At 40.2% G+C, this 17108-nt stretch overlaps 1 protein-coding gene across 1 annotated transcript in view; it reads right to left on the bottom strand.

Annotated features, from left to right (window-relative positions):
• The window catches only part of sall3b (spalt-like transcription factor 3b), a 10535-nt gene extending 1008 nt beyond the window's left edge, over positions 1-9527 (bottom strand). Inside the window, exons 1-3 of the mRNA XM_035681782.1 lie at positions 8799-9527; positions 1547-4519; positions 1093-1436 (exon numbers count right to left, since the gene is read on the bottom strand). Of these exons, the coding sequence (XP_035537675.1) occupies positions 1093-1436; positions 1547-4519; positions 8799-8880 (3399 nt within the window). The 5' untranslated portion in view covers positions 8881-9527. The remainder of the gene's footprint in view (positions 1-1092; positions 1437-1546; positions 4520-8798) is intronic.
• Between the last annotated feature and the right edge of the window lie 7581 nt (positions 9528-17108).

Raw genomic sequence — 17108 nt, 5'->3', positions numbered from 1 at the left:
GAGATATTTCACGCTCTGAGTTTACAAGATCTGACAATACTAACTACACCTACACTAGTATGGGGGTTTGAATGCCAATACTGATTCAGAGCTGAAATGATTAACTGATTCATCGGTTAGTCGCTCAACAGAAAATGAATCACTAAAAATCGGAATATCGATTAATCATTTGAATGTTTTTCCAAAGCAAAAATGCCAAATATTTGGTTTGTGCTTCTCAAACGTGAAGATTCTCTGCTTTAATAGCTGAAATACCTTTGGATTTTGTCCTTTTGGTTGGACAATTTGAAGTTTTTACCTTGGGTCTTGGGACATTTGTCACTAGTTTCTTACATTTTATAAACAAAACAATGAATTGATAAATGGAGAAAATAATCAGAAGACATTTTGATAAGGGAAATAATGGTAAGCTGCAGCCCTATACTCATTTTTAGAAGTCTACCTCAGATTGGGGTGGAGGGGTGTTAAAGGTAAAGGACAAGACCTAGAAACAAACACTATGGCGTTGTAGTAAATTAGAAGCAGAACATTATACATTTCTCTTGAATCTTTTGTTGTATATTTAGCAGACTTTTATTTTGAAAGGTGCACATTGACACTTCCGGTATTCCTAATTTTCTTATGTTTGCTAAAGTGTAAGTGTATTTTTATGAGAATAAATATAGAATATATATAATAGTAGAACTGGTACAGTCTTTGATAAAGGGGGAATGTTCTGTGTTTTAACGGGAGATTTAATTTATAAACTGGATTTACTCTTTTCCTGGGAAGACACAGGGGGGCTTTATGCACGAGAACCTGTGAAAGCTTTGTTTCTCTACAGTTGCTGGGAGGTTATGTTGTTGATTGACAGATTGATGATTGTAGTACAATACTGAAGGAAAGGAAGTGTGCTCCTATCTACTATACAACACAACTCAGAGATAAAAAAAAATGTAAAAGATGATTATTCATTAAATTATTTTAGCTGTAGCTGTGGAGAGGGTGGTATAATATTTCACAAAAAGACAGATATTTACTACCAAATATGTCAACAAAGCTATCAGCTTGAATCCAGACAGCACAACACAGAAAAAAACCTCCTTTATCTACCTTCAGATTGCCTTTTGTGGTGAAAGCTCTGCCACAGATGGAGCAGACAAACGGTTTCTCTCCAGTGTGCGTGCGCTCATGGATCTGTAGGGCGCTGGCTGATGAGAAGTTCTTCCCACAGGCGTTGCAGTTGTGCTGCTTCGGTGTTCGGCGAGGAGGAGCCGGGCTGAGCAGGGAGGTCATGCCCTGGCTGCCGACTGATGCATAAGCTGGAGGGATGTGGACGCTGAATGGTGAGTGCTGCCCTTCAGACAGGTTGTTTGGTTGATTGTGACCATTCACCTCGGTTTTTATCATGCCTGATGATGTGCTGGTAACCAGACTGGGAATGTTTTGACCTGCAGCTGAAATAAAAGTGCAGAGGTGAAGTTTTCCTCCCTTAAAATGTAACACAAATGTAACAAACTTTAAAAAGATTATTGAAACATCCTAAAAAAAAACATTTCACGTGTACCTCTTTCTCTGCTCAGTTGGAACGACATGCTGTAAGGAGTCTCCTCTTTCACACATAGCTTGCTGGCCTGTATTCCTCTCAGCTCTTGGGCCACTGTAGCTGCTGATGCAGAGGTAGGAGACTCAGATTGCTCCCTCTTCACTGAGGCTGCCAAAGGCTCTTGGGACTCTGGCCTGTTGCTGGCCACTGCAGGTGATTTGATCGTCATGCCTTCTGAGCTGCTTTGAATAGGAGATGCCGATATACGAGGTGAACAGGAGGATTCCGACACATTTGGGCTGCAATTCTCCACCCTTTTCTCTGATAAAGAGCATCTAGAGTTGAGTTGACTGCTCTCATTAAAACCATTTGTTAGGGACGTTAAACCAAAGGAGTGGTTTAGGCTTACAGTAGAGTCAATCATCCTCATTTGGTTCTCCAGAGCAGCTATACTTGAAATGATAGCGGACGACTCAGGGGGTGAATTACAATCAGAGATCAAAGGTTTAGATGGATTTGCACCTTCCTCCATATTCTCTACCTCCTCTTCCTCTTCCTCATTATCATCATCCATTGAAATATCATCAATGAGGTCATTGCTATTGCTGCTGAGACTGTCAAAGTTCCTCTCGTTGACAGAGATGTCGCTGTCCATCTCCTGCATCCCGTCCATCAGGGTTGAGTCTGGAATCTGCCCAACCATGTGCATACGGATATGCTGCTGAAGGACAACAGCATTGGTGAACTTCTTCTGGCAAATGGGACATGAGTGTTGCACTTGAACAGGAGGGTTTTCTCTGTGAACACCAATGTGAGCCTTCAGGTTGCCTTTAGTGGTGAATGCCCTCCCGCACACCTTACATTTAAAGGGCCTCTCCCCGGTGTGGATGCGGTAGTGCATCTTTAGCGCACTCTGACAGCTGAGGACGCGGTGACAGAGGACACACTGGTTGGGGTCTGTAATCTTTTTATCAATGTTCTCCACCAGCTGCTGAAGCTTTGAGGTTTCAGATGTTTGCATAGAGTCCAGGGGGCCAACGGTTGGGAATTTAGTTACGTCTGAGTTGAGCGAGAGGGGTGGAGAGTTGGAGACAGGGGATGCTGAGTTGACGGGTTCAGGTGTGGTGGCCACAGAGGGGATCGTAGCACTGGTTGCTTCTGTTACTGGGTTGGCTCTCAGTCTCAGGGAGCAGTTTTGGGGCAGGTGTACCCCTTCTGTTTTCAGTATATTTGATGCTTCTGTTTCACGGTTAGACTCTGAAACAGGAGAGAAATGAGCCTCACTGCCTCTGTGGTTAGGTGACAAAGATACACATTCAAAAGGAGCTGGCTGGTAGGGAGATTTAACGGATGGTGTTACACTTACAGGGTCATTTGAGCCTCCGATACTGGTAATAGTGGAGGAAAGCGGAAGACCCATAGTGGCTGGCAGAGTTGCTACAACAGGTTTGCTATCCAGCCATGAGGAGACAGGTTTTTCTGGAGGGATGGACATTCCATAGGGAATCCCAGAACTTGTTGGCACATTGTCTAGATATTCTGGCACTGGGTAGGGGTTCATCTGAACATGAGGATACTTCTCTTTATGCCTCTGGAAGTGCACCTTTAAGTTCCCTTTTGTGGAAAAGCGATTGCCGCAGATGTTGCATTTGAAGGGCCGCTCTCCTGTATGGGAGCGCAGGTGTATCTGCAGAGCGCTGTCGCTGCCAAACACTTTGGCACAGAACCTGCATTTATGCTTGAAGAAGGGCTCCTCTGGGCTGGGCTTCGTTTCGAACAAGGACACGTTAGGCAGTTTCCCTTTCCTGTGCTTCATCAGGGCCGCTAGAGGGTCAAGTGCATTAGCTGTGGCGGCGATGCTAGCCAAGGGATTGGGGAAAATGACGCTGCTGGGGGGGCTCTGAGGTAGAAATGGCAGGTTGGAGGATGAGCTGAGGAGGCCGCTCTGCCCCAGGGAGAGCGGGCTGGAGGAGCTCAGTGTCTGAGTACAGCTAATGCTGCTGGTGTGTGAGCCTGTGTAAGGAGGCAGTAATGTGGAGATACTGCTGCTGCAGCTGGAGAGAGATTGGGTTGAATTTTCTGAGGAGGCTGAGGTACATGTTACATCTCTAAAGGTGGACTGCCCGCATATAGTTTGTGAGGGGGGACTTTGTGACTTTTCAAGCACAGAAGACAAAGATACAGCAGCCTGTCCGTTGATGGTTGAGGGTATCGTTCCTGACAGTGGCAGGATGGTAGGAGGGATGATGCCTTGAGAAGGAAAAGGGTTATGTGCCAGAGACAGAGAACTGGAGACTGGCTTTAACGCCGCCTGTGTTGGTTGTCTGTTCATGATGGCTACCTGGCTGCAGATCTGCTCAATAAGCTGCAGCTGGTGGACCTGTTGTTGCTGCAGAGCCAGCAGGTGCTCCAGGATCATCGGGATGGCTGCTGAAGCTGCCTTCCCTACAGTGCCGCAGCTGTTGATCCCCTGGGAGAACTGAGCAACAGCCACCCGGGTGCTGTGCAGGATCTCCAGAGTCACATTTGTACTCGGCATGCTGTAGCTGCCAGCAGCTGACATCTGGGGGGAGGTGGACTCAGCTGAATCTGGAGGCTGAGGGCTGGAGGTTGTGGTGTATTTGTCCTGTGGGCGATGCTCAAGCTCCATGCCTTCATCCTGCTCCCTGTCTTCCTCTAAATTGTCCAGACTGTCATTGTCATTCACCAGCGTTTCTACCAGCTCAAAGCCAGCGTCCGTGGAGTCTGCTGCAGACGAGTCACTCGATGCCACACTAGGAACTGGAGAGGGTCCGATAGGAGATTCCTCAGGAACTGGCATCCGCTCATTGTCCTTCACAATCAGCACCAAGGGATCCTCAGTGCAGACTTTCTGATGTTCACTCAGTTCAGTCCAAGTGAAGAACTCAGCACAGCATTTGTCACAGATGTGTGTTTCCTCACTGCTGTGGCAGCCTTCATTGGTCTCCTCTCTCTCCATGCCCTCCACGAGGCCTGAAAGCATTAAAAAAAGACAGATTAAGAACATAAAATGTATTGTGTTGATATTTCACCAGAGACATGCATATTCCTTTATCACATTGTAGTTAGGTCCCAAAGTGTCCAAAGATAACAAACAAGGATGTAAAACACATCTAGAAACAGATTAATTCATGTAAAAGAAAACATCTTAAATTTCTATATTTTACCCTTTCCCAATACACATATATAACATTGTCATACAGTGTGGAAAATATTAAGCTATTAGAGGAAACAGAATGGGAATCTAAAATCCAGGTTTTAACTGTAAATAATAGCCACTTATTTTTCTCTATTTATATTTGAAATTAGATTATAGAAAAGCTTAAGTTTTCCCAAATATTTAAATGTACAGCTGTTAGAGTGCTGGTGCAAATGTATAAATTATTCTGTGATCCAACTTTCAATCTTAAACTTCAACAGGCCCCATAATAACATTACTTTCAAGTGTTTAACGAAGGCTTTAAAACTGACACCCCCCTGTTTTCAGATGTTAATAATCTTCCCGAGTAATCAATAAAGTTCAATGAAGTTATCTGACCTCTCAATTGTGCATTCAGACAGATAATGAAATTTTATACAGTATATTGATTTTTTTGTGCATTCATATCATGTCAGTAATGTGTCTTATCTTAATAGAGAAAACTGTGCGCTTATCCCTTTTTGTTCAAAAACTACACACTTTTTGTCTATGCTGATTAGGAAACCTGAAGTTCCTCCAAAACCCTTAATGAGGTGTTTTTACGTACCAAATTGCAGCCATTTCATACTCCAAACTGTTTTAAACAGATGTTATACATTTCTTATTTCTACTGTATTACTGATTGTGCTGCGATAAACATAATTGTTTTCCTATTTCCAGACAAACACAACCATGATTCTGCAGCACCAGGCTATTTAAAGTGTATTAATGTTAATGATAGACCTCAATCTATACTATCACAGCTTCAATAGACAGCATAATGTTGTTTTTATTGCAGGAAATACCTCAATTATATGTGCAAAGTTTGCCACTTTTACATATAATCAAGCTCTAAAGGTAAAGGAAAATAAAATTAAACCAATCAAAGACCCAGAATATCCTCAGTTGAATGAGATATAAATGGATTTATTGTTTTATAACTTGTGTGGAATTGTATGTATTGGAGTTGTATTACATATATATGTAAAATAATTCTGTATACCACATATATATAACAATAAAACTAATTTTTCCTTCTGTTTGACAGCAATTTTGACATCACAGTTTCCCTTTGTCCTGGCTGATATGTGACGTTCTTTGGGAAAAGACTTTACACTTTAGAATCACTGTTGCATGTGTTCAGGCTTTGCCCCATTAGGAAACAGACAGCAATACCAGATGGAAAGATTTGGAGAAATCAATAGTAAATTATTGTTACATACACTCGGGCTTCCCTACACCAATTTAGGAATAACAATTTTAAAAGGACAACAAGTAGAAAAATGGATATTATCAGGTTTAGATATGACTTTTTTTTTAATTCATCCAATATTTTTGTTTGAATGTGACAATAATTTACTTATTTCATTAAAAATAATTTTCTTTCTGCCACATACTGCATGAATTGCAAAATAAGACACTAAAAGACGTGTATGTATGTGTGTGTGTGTTGTGTGTGATGTGTGGGGTGTTGTGTGTGTGTGTGGTCGACATATGTGCTGCACCGTTGTTCTTAAACACAGTAAATCTGGACACAAAGCAATTTAAACCTGCGTGTGTTTGCGCTGAATTTAACATGAATGTGTGTGTGTGTGTGGTGTGGTGTGGTGTGTGTGTGTGTGCACGCACGTACGTTTGTTTGCACGTACGTTTGTGTGCATGTGTGTGTTTGTGTTTCCATGAGTAGTCAATACACTACAATTATCACTATGTTTCACCACCTTAAGAATGAGTCCCAGTGTGCTCAGGCTAAACACAGACTGAGACGTTTGGTGTATTTACAATTATACCAGCACACTCAACAAATCCTCATGCAAACACACACAGTGCAATCTCTGTATTAATAAGTGATAAGTTATTAATACATTACAGGCTTTAGCTTCTAATTGTGTCACATCTGAGATAACGAAAACCGATTTTAACTTTGTTTCAGTTCAGAAAAGGAGAGCGTAACCACAGTTGAGTGAGTAAAATCTATTTAAAAGTCAAACTCGTCAGTAAATAATCAGTCGCTGGCTCACCAAGTGGGTGGTCTGGAGATCACCAAGGCGATTCAGCAAACACAGGCGCGAAAACACTTTCACTGTTTTAGCTCAGGATTTTGTCTGCCCTTTGTAAGATTTACTTCCAGAAAAAACAAAGAAGAGATCAGTTTTGATTTAAAGCTCTGAATATATTTCCAGATACAACACTGGTAGAAATTTATTTAAAAATGTCACTCTCACTCAATCCATACTGTTAGGAGCGGAAAACAGATTTATGTCTGTTTCTTGCTGTGTAGTTTGGCGATGAGAGGAGAAAAAAATAAATAATCATGCAGCTACAGCTGAAAAGCAAACAGACTCTCAGCCCAGCGTTAATGCCTCTTTGGCTCTCTGTGTGACCTCTGGGTTGCAAAGGTCAGTGGTTCAGATGTACTAATTGTATTATGATCCAGACATGGAGCACTTGCCCCTCGCAGGGTGAGGCTGACAAAGGTTAAGTCAGCAGGCTCAATCAAAGCCTATCTCAGGGTGGCGCAGCCCCCTGCCTGGCTGCAGGGCTGTGGGAGGGCCTCTTCCACACTCGACACCTTTTCACAGCCACTAATAATAATAGAGTGACATCTGAATTTACTGAAAACATAAACAACAATAATCGTGGTGACGATTATTGAATTAATGTGTGAAATTGGCTTGGTCTTTTGCAGGCCTTTTGCTTTTTGAGAAGTCTGATGCTATAAATGACGAACAAAGTCAATATTGATATAAAGAAATGCAGCCCATGTGAAATGTATCTGATTAAATTAGATTAATTTAGATTCACGAACTGTCAGCTAGAGGATGGTAGGTATGTAAACCCATTTTTTTTGCACCAAATGTAGAAAGTGGAGGCCAAATTCAATTTAAAATCCAGCCAATTTTGCATGAACACACATCCAAAAGTTTAAAGGTTAATTTATGGTCAAAATATTGGTGCTGATACGAGTAAGTGCTCAGCTGTTTGTGTTGATTAAAAGGTTCAAATATCATCCAGGCTTTCCCTGCACGTACACGAAGAGAAAATTAAATTGTTTAATTAAATATTAAAATATTAGAAATGATGTCAAGCTTCTCCTGTATCATAAGGTAGGCTGGAAATATGATGAAGAAGCGAGATCTAGTTACAAATAACATGTACAAGGCTGATCATTTTTTAATAATTACTGTACACACCCCTGGCAAAACATTCAGATTAAGAAATACTGGATGTTGAGATCCATTTAATCTAATTTCTTTTGTTTTTCATATTATTTATGAAATGTGTTTTATAGAAAATAAAGTCTACATTAATTAAGCCTAACAGCAAAATACAGGAGTTTCCATAAATGTAAATACATTTTTTTTATGATGATAAAAGTAAGGCCAAGGTTTTCATTTCAGATTATTTTCTCCAGGTTTATATCGTAAATGTTTCTTGTTGAAATTTGAGAGTTTTAATAGTTGACAGGAAGGCCTCGAGCCAAAACACAGAATAACCTCAATCTAATCTGCAGAAATGACCCTTTAACATGAAACACATCGCCTGGTGGCTACTTCCACATCAGGCCTCGTTTCTACTGAACTTTTAAACATAAATGAAAATAGTTCTGATTTGGTTTCATTCTTGGGGTGTTCGTGCATCGCTGTGTGCTGCAGCCTGTTTGTTCTCCGCACTGCATCCACACAGTTAATAAATCTGGATCTGATTTTTAATGAAACATTAATTAAAATGTGCACCATTAAATTCCCGTCTCGTGACTAGATCTTAAACTTTTTTTTTAGACTAACAAGGTTTTCAAAACTAAAAACCTCAATAATGTTAAAAATAAAAATAATAAAATAAAAGTCAGGAAGAAACTGGAAACTAAAACCAAACTGAAGCACTTTGTTTAATTTGTGACAGTTTGAGATATTTTCATCTTTGTCAATGTTGTCATATCCCTGCACTTGAACGCGTCCTTTGCATTAAACCACTTTTAGATGAAGCTGCTCTCAAAACGACAATCGGTGGTCCATTAACCAGCAGCCGAAGTAAACCCGGTAAAAGTCGTTTGAAAGCCTCCCGCACACCTACCATTGTTGCAGAGGAGTCCGCTCTGTGTCGCCTCTTCATCTGACTTAAGGTGCTGCGGTTTGGCTTGCTTGCGGCGGGACATGTTGATCTCTCACTGCGACTCGCTGCTGCTGCCTTTCGCCGACTCATCTACAAGCAGCGAATGGGACCCTTCAGCGGGAGCGGGGTCGGTGAAATAAGCGAACGGAGGCTGCTGTTGATGCCCGTGTGCAGATTGCGCATGTCAGTGTAATTGTGATGGAGGAAGGATAATGCTTTTACGACTCTTGCTGCCCTTCGCCGGGTGATTGGCTGCCGTCCAGCCAACTCACGCTAGATATGGAAATGAGGGATGGGGTTTAATAATAATTAGTTCACTTCCTGTCCGGTGTGCGGCTGCTTTTTACGCACAACTCCGGTGCAGCTCCAACATGGTTTAGTCCGAGCTGAACTCCTGTGAGCGTCTGATGCCGTTTTGGAGAAGTCTTGGGGTTCACTTTAAGGGCCAGATGCTGCAGGTAGAGATCCGTTTAGGTTTGAGGCTGAGTTGTTTCCATTCTGAGCTCCTGGATGAGTTTGTGTCAAAAGAAACGCTGACTTCTCAGGCTGTGTGGATGGATGGGTGTCCCGCTTGAATCTGACGCCTCACACACACACACACACACACACACACACTTAAGCGGAGCAACACTAGCAGGAGCAGTTATCCGTCCACAGGAGGACAGGCTATTATGTCGAGTCTCGCGTAAAGTCCACAATCGACCCGTTAGAGGAGGTAATTCTTGCGTAAAAATGTGAAAATCCTGCAGATCATTTATGGGCGGATTCGATTCGTGCGTAAAGTCAAACTTTGTGCGTAAAAATCTCGCTCAGGTCGCAGATAGGTCCGATCTCACTCTGGTGGCTGTCGGAAGTGAGACTCCCAGGTTTGTCCGAGGCACCGGCGCTCTCCTTGTTGCCTCCGCCTCCGGTCCATCATTAGATGCCCTTCAGCCGACTGCGATAGGCTACTGCCAGGATACCACAGGAGGTGTTGGAGCCCTTGCTTCATTTGTTACGACCTCCCACAATTTGGCGCCATTATAGACTGAAAATGTCTTTATGTTGGTAAAGAAATCTTCCTTTGAGTGATGATCAGGGATGTGTTGAGATAACCTGAACTCAGTTTGTAATCTTAATGAGAATTAGGGCGTTGAAAGATAAAACAAAAGGCTTACTAGACCTTCATTTTTGTAGTTTCTGTTTAAGTTTTGGTGGTTGACACACTATCAGCAACCACAGGTCATAGATTCAAATTAAAACTCTTATTTGCCACTACAGCTATCATCTAAAGATCAAAATAGTAAATTAAGCCAAATATCAGAGTATGAAGTCTATAATGAAATCTGTTTTGATGTTACTGTTTGATCCTCCCCTTCCACATACTGTTGCTATTTCAAAGCTGAGAGAAGAATGAAGCATACTTCACCAAAGCTGTAATCCCCTTTCACCAGGCATTGTCCCAAAACTTGTAATTATGTGGTATTAAAAGATGCAGCTGGGGGAGGACAGAATCAGCTGTTGATAATTGCAAGTACTACACAACAGCCTGGTATTGATCGGCATGTCTCCTATTCCCCTGCTATAGAGAGATAAGGAGGCCCCACTCGTGCTGGAATATAATTTCTTCTGACCTATCAGGTTTCTACAGACTTATGATGAATAGCCAGAGTGGCCAAGAGTGCTTATCTGGAAACTCAACCCTCCTTGATTCGATATTGATTCTTTGTAACCAGCGTCGGCACACAAAATCAAACTAGCAACTACTTGACCATGATCTCTTCCAGATTCTAACTTGGCCTACCCCAACGCAGACTGCACTCGCAGCCTGAAGCACCACTTGAATTATTGTGTACATCTGTTGGAGGAACAAATGTGTTTAATATGATAAGCAACTGCACCTGAACAAAATCAGTTCAAGTTAAATAAATCATATTTATTAATAAATTAGCCTAAAATATAACATTTCAGTTCATAAAAGTGCTACAGGGAGTGAATATGTGAGATTACGCTCAAACAAATGAATAAACAGTCATGTAACAAAGACTACCACTGTGAAGATTAAACTGTTTTTACTTTTATCAACAACAGTGTGACATGTTGGTTTAACTCTCTAGAAATACTGAAGTCATGAATTCAACATAAGACTTTTAGAGATAACGCATTTCTGTTTTCTTTATAGTTGATGTTGGTCATCATGTTTCCATGGTTACTGTAGTTGGGGAAATGACTAAGTAGCCTTCCAGTTATACTATTTAATCATCTCCAGACAAGTCAACAGACAGATGATTGACTAAATGTCTTATTTTCATGTAAATGTTTTATAAATGCACGCATTGATAAGAAATATTGGCTGATATATACCGTATATATTAGACAATGTTTTGCCCTTTTATTGTATAATCTATTTTTTTAAACTACACCATCATATTTTTACATATATATCATGGGATCTGATATAATGGAGCAGGAGGCCTACATTTAAAAATATGATTTAAAAATATGAAATAACAATGCAGACAACCAGATTATAGCACATTATTTTGACCACCGACCGAATCAATCAACATCTCTGAAACAGACTCAAAAAATTGAAAACTTTTACAGCATTAGATCCTGCAGGTGTTTATGTTATTTTGTCCACTCCACTGGGATAAAGTTAATGGAAGTTGTACACCAAACTTCACTAAGTTAATGCAATTAATACGAATATTTCGAATTAAATTTTAATGACTTACTTTAACTCAAAGCCTACAGTTAAGCATTTCTTGTGTAGATTTTACTTTCGTGTTTGATTGTCTTTTTGAGTGAGAGATTGTCACCAAGTGGGAAGTACTGTCAGTATGAAACAGAAAATTGAGTTTGCAGAATTGAGAAGACCAGTTTCTGTCCATATGAAGATTGCAGTGTAGTGTGTGATTTACTAGCAGCTGAATCCAGGAGCAGATACAGCAGCGTCGTGTCAGCCGGTGCCAGCTGAGGAATGTGAGAGCTGCTGTACAGAGTGCGAGGCCTCAGATAGAGATATGACAAGCTAATGGCCCCCTGACCCGCCGCTGAGACAGACAGCGATCAGCTACGAGAAAAAAATGCAAAGCTGTGCAGAAATATGTCAGGCTAAAAGACACGACAAGAGTTCTGGAGAGGACTCTGAGACTCCTTTACCGTCATACTGAGCTATTCACTGAGTAAGAGGGGAAAACTTAATTCCACTGGAGGTCTTTTTAGTCGATATCTGAGTGGCATGTAGGAGAAGTATGGCCAAGATTTTGCATTTAAAGAGTCAGTTAAGCTACATTTTATGCTCTTAAGTCTCGCTGACCTGCCAGCGTATCATTCATTACAAACTCTGTGCAGCCAAACATTGTTCAAACACCAAGAACCTTATTTCAACTTCTAGTGGAGATCTCAAAGTTTCCAGACATAACAAATATGTCAGGTTGAATTGAGGGCAAATGATGCATAATATATCTAGAATATTTCCAGATTAATTCGGTTGATATATAATATATGACATTGTGGAATAAATTGATTTTTTAACTGCTAAATAAACTAAAGTGGAAATAAAAGTGGACATTTGAGAACTACAGACCACAGTAAGGTTATCACAACTGACCAACAAACAACAAGTCCTGAGAGATGCAAGCTAACATTTACTTCACTACAGCAAAGGCACCCTAGAATGAAATGTAGTTTGGTTAACTAAAGCTCTTAGAAAAAACAAATGACCAAACTGTAAATACAAAATACAATACAATACAATACAAAAAGTCACATGCTGCCAAAAAATTCCAATCAGAAAAAGTACCCACTTGTTCACAGGCCATTCATTAACTAAAGAAAAAAAAACACAGTTCATGGGAGAGTACATGGGTTTGTTTACAATATTAATCAGTTGGACACTTTCCTTCCAGGAATAATCCAGCTGAACCTTTGCTAATAATTAGCAAGAATGAAAAAATGGCAAGAAAAGTAATTTAACTACTTGAATCACTAAATATGTAGTTGAGCTAACGACAAGCTGCTGCAAAATGTAGTTGAAGTACTAATTCAATGACTTGTAGTTCACTACCTCAAACACTACTTCCAGTAAAACCCACAAGTGTTTTCTGATCAGTTCCCTATTGACAGGGCGACATTGCCTTCCAAAACAAAACCAAGCTACATCCACAACAGGATAATTTGTCTATAAAAAACTTCTGAAAGTGTCATCCACCCACTTTGTTGGTGTTCACCTCTTCAAATGTCACTTTTCAATGCTCTGAGCCAACTTGGTAGGAATTATTTCCATATTCAGCACACAATTTACATCCACAGCTAATGTAGTAAGTGTTGTGCCCTTTATGTAGTGAGGCAGAATGTGGGTGTGTACAGCACGTTCTCATTCTGTGGTAAAGTGAGCAATATTCTTGATAAGATCGTAATTTGCTTAGGTTTAGTCACCAAAACTACTTGGTTAGGGTTAGGAAAATATTGTGAGTTATGTTACAGACCTGACTTGTTTAAATAACTTAAAATGAGTCAAAGACTTCACTCAGAACTCAAACAACGTGCTCCTGGGTGAAAATCCTCCAATGCATTCACTTTATAAATATGAATATCTCAAAAACCTTGGCACATACTAAACTATATGAAGAGGTTGATACCACCAATCAAGAACTGAGGAACCGGTATAGCCAGTCGGGTCGGAGCCCTACCTACTTTTGAACATCAAACATGTAAACATTTAAAAATGTAAGTACACAGTCTATGGTAGCCACATATATCATACTCTGTGACCACAGCCTGCTGATGGGCCTGACCAATTTGAAAGACATGTTTTTATTTCTGAGATTTGGGTGGGATAGGATTTCTAAATTGCATTGTACTCATTATTATAAGAGCGAGATTGAAAGCCACAGGCTGCGGCCTCTGTTTGTAACTTATGAGTCTGTGGAGCCTGCTGCTTCATTTGATTTACCTTCCAATGAATCCAACTGGATCATAACAATTTTTTAGTTGAAAATATCTCTCCTCTGGGGGGCTTCAGGGTGGCAGTCTGTTTAGCCCCCCACCTCCTCCACTGTGCTACAGAATAGATCTAAAAGAATTACACTCACTCAGCCTCTGTTTCCTCATATAATCACACAAAAGGATTTTTCTTGAAAATGATCATAAATCACAGGCTGGATCAATACACCGGGCCCTGGCTGCACTAGCCTGATAACACAATCAATACTGGGTATTTGGATTTTAATTAATACATGACAGCGCCTCAGCCCTGAAACAGTGAAATATGACCTCAACCCCTTTTGAAATACGTCCTGCAGAGCATCACATGCTACAGCTCATCAGATGTCGATGTGATCTGGTACCTGAGGAGCTGAGAGACGGAGGGGATGAGAGATAGAAGAGAGTGGACATAAATTTGTACAAGAAGCAGGTAAAACGAGAATCTACACGGTCATGTCCTGGTGCTTTGAGCTAAATGCTAACATTAGCACGATAAGATGCTCACAATGGAAAAAACAACATGCTATTGTTAAGGTATGATTAATTAATGTCTTCTTTTAAACGTTTGCATCAGTACTTGTAATTCTTTAAGTTTGTCAAAAGCACAATATACTTTATGACAACACAAAGTTTTTAAAATGTGGTACGGTGGAGTTAAGTGAAAGTATTGAGAACTAATTCAAATTTATTTTATGTCCGGATATATTGCTAAATTCTGTGAATATATTGAGAAAATTTGGGAGGTACATTATCATGTTCACCATGTTAGTGTAGCATGTTAGCATGCTACCATTTTCTAATTACCACTAAACACAAAGTTGAGCTCAGGCTGATCATAAACCAAAATATTGTGCAAATTAAAATTTGGATCTTGCACTTAATTTGAAGCATTTTATAGCATTGTTGTTGTGGTTTTATGGTGCACTGTATACTGTATGAATGGCTTTGTACTGACTGAATTGATGGCACTAAAGCAGGGGTCACAGCTTGTATGTGGGGGGGGAACCACTGTCAGCGTTGAAGACCTATGGAGAAAGTACAATATTGTCTGAAAATATTTCCATTACTGACATCATACATCAAAAATGCAAACAGTAATTTTTTATAAATTATATAATTTTTATTTTATGTAAACATATTTGTTGATCATAGCCAAACAAACGGTTTGCACGCACTTTTGACCTTTGCCATTTTTTTTGTCAAATTAAATACATTTTTAAAAGAAGAATTGTTTTATTTTTGCTTTATATGAACAGGCAGTTTAAAGAAACAACTAGAAAATGGATACAATAATAATAATCTTACAGGCCGGATTATATTATATTTTTGTCACAGGCCGCATGGAGAGGATGGAGGGAGGAAATGTGCGATGCAATCCATCCAATAGATGTAGAGATATTTCAGTCTGGACCAAAAGTGGTGAACTGACCGACAGACACTGCCATCCCTAGAGCCACGCCACTAGCACGGCTAAAAACAAGAGACTGATCACTCCAGTCCAATCCTCGCGTCCCTCCAGAGAGACCAGCAATTGTCAAAGCTGATATGGAAGCTCAGACAGGCTCCCTCGCAATATCCAAAACCTTCACTCAGCAGTTATTGCAGCTGAATGAGAGCAGGTCCTTCATCCCAAAACACAAAGCAAACGGGGGAATAGACCAAAAAGAAATCAAAAGTGAACAAAGAGGGATTGAACAGAGAGCAGAGAGTGATAGACAGCACCGAGACAGGGCTGTTAGGTTATGTAGACCGAGGGCTGAGTGGCTGGGAAATTTCTGATCGCTTTAATTCACTACAACCAACTTGGCTCAGCTCTCTCACCCTCTCTGCTTTTATCTAACACTGTGTTTCTGTATTGATTTTTTTTTCTTTATCTTCAAGGCTGGATAAGAGGACAGAGGACTACGGGAGTGAGAGTGAATGGAGAACTTTCCTGAAGATTGCTGCTATTCTCCAGCTTATTGCCTCCTGTCCTTCATGGTTTCACATGACGTCCCGGGTGTCAGGATCGCCTTCAAGCTATAAATGAGGAAACTGATGATACCAGTGGACTGGGATCAAAAAGGAGGAAATTGGCAGAGGTAGAAAGGAACGGACAAAAATTAAATACATTTCTAAAAGTGTGGGATGATATAAAATCCTGAAATATTTGTTGGGGCACAGGAAGGAAAAGGAGAATATTTCCCTCAAGGGAACTTTTGTTGTTTGAGGAAACTCAGGAAGGTGTTGAGTTAATCTCTCCATTTAGAGCAGCATGGGAGAGGCAGGAACGCAGATTAAAACACCTCCTCGGCTGCTGTTTTCTTACACATAAAAGCTTCATAATGATGTGTTTGGGACTTTGTTGACGTGCAAACTTACATGACAACAACCTAACGGCAAAAAAAGTTGCAAATTTTAGGAAAAATAGGAAATTATCCCTTCTCACAAACTTGCATGCCAATTACAACAATGGATGCAATAAAACAGTAGTTAATTACAACCTTTGAGCAAGTAACATCTGAGGCTGGCGGAGGTAAACTCCAGAGCACAATATAATGCAGTCGCCTCCTTTACATGAAATACACAAGACCCTATTAGGACAGAAAATCCAAATCTTGCTTTCTGCAGATATTTTACAGCTGGAGTATAACAGCTGAAAATACACATTTCAAATTTAGAGCAAACTTTTCAGTCAATAGGTTTCCTAAAACAAAGAGGAGATAGTCTTGAATGCACCAGCAGGATGCCTCTTTGTTATCCCAGAAACAATTAGACAGCACAATTGTTTTGAATAAGAATAGACTGTTTCAGATCAAAGTGAAAGTAAGAAGTCTTTTCAGAGCCGACTAACAAAGCAGACTACCTGCAGGTAGCCCTTTGTTTCATTTTTAGCATTAACAGAAACAGCATTTCATATTAACTCTGACAAATAGTGTATTTGGCAATCACCTAATCTGAGTAGTTTAAAGAAATCCAGGACTCAAACTTATGGTGTTTTTTAGAGACTGTGATTCTTCTTGGGGTTATTGTACCTAAATGGGATTTCTTGCAGCACCAATCAGTGGTGGAGAGTAACTTCCTTTTTATATTTCTATCTTCTCCTGCTATATTATTCTGCTAAACTACATTTCAGAGCCTTTACTTATTAGAATTTCTTTATTGGAGTAAAAGGTTTTGCCATTAAGGAACAACTAAAATGATAAAGATTTAGTGTAAATGCCAACGTGTGTAAACTGTACATAATATCACAGACTAAAGTCCACTGATGAAGTAAAGATAAGTAAAATGCAGTATCTCTGATTTACATTATCAAACTGA

Source organism: Morone saxatilis, unplaced genomic scaffold (genome assembly GCF_004916995.1).
Source record: "Morone saxatilis isolate NCDOM2014 unplaced genomic scaffold, NCSU_SB_2.0 Contig9, whole genome shotgun sequence".
Lineage (NCBI taxonomy): Eukaryota > Metazoa > Chordata > Actinopteri > Moronidae > Morone > Morone saxatilis.
This window is presented reverse-complemented; position numbering and strand designations above follow the sequence as displayed.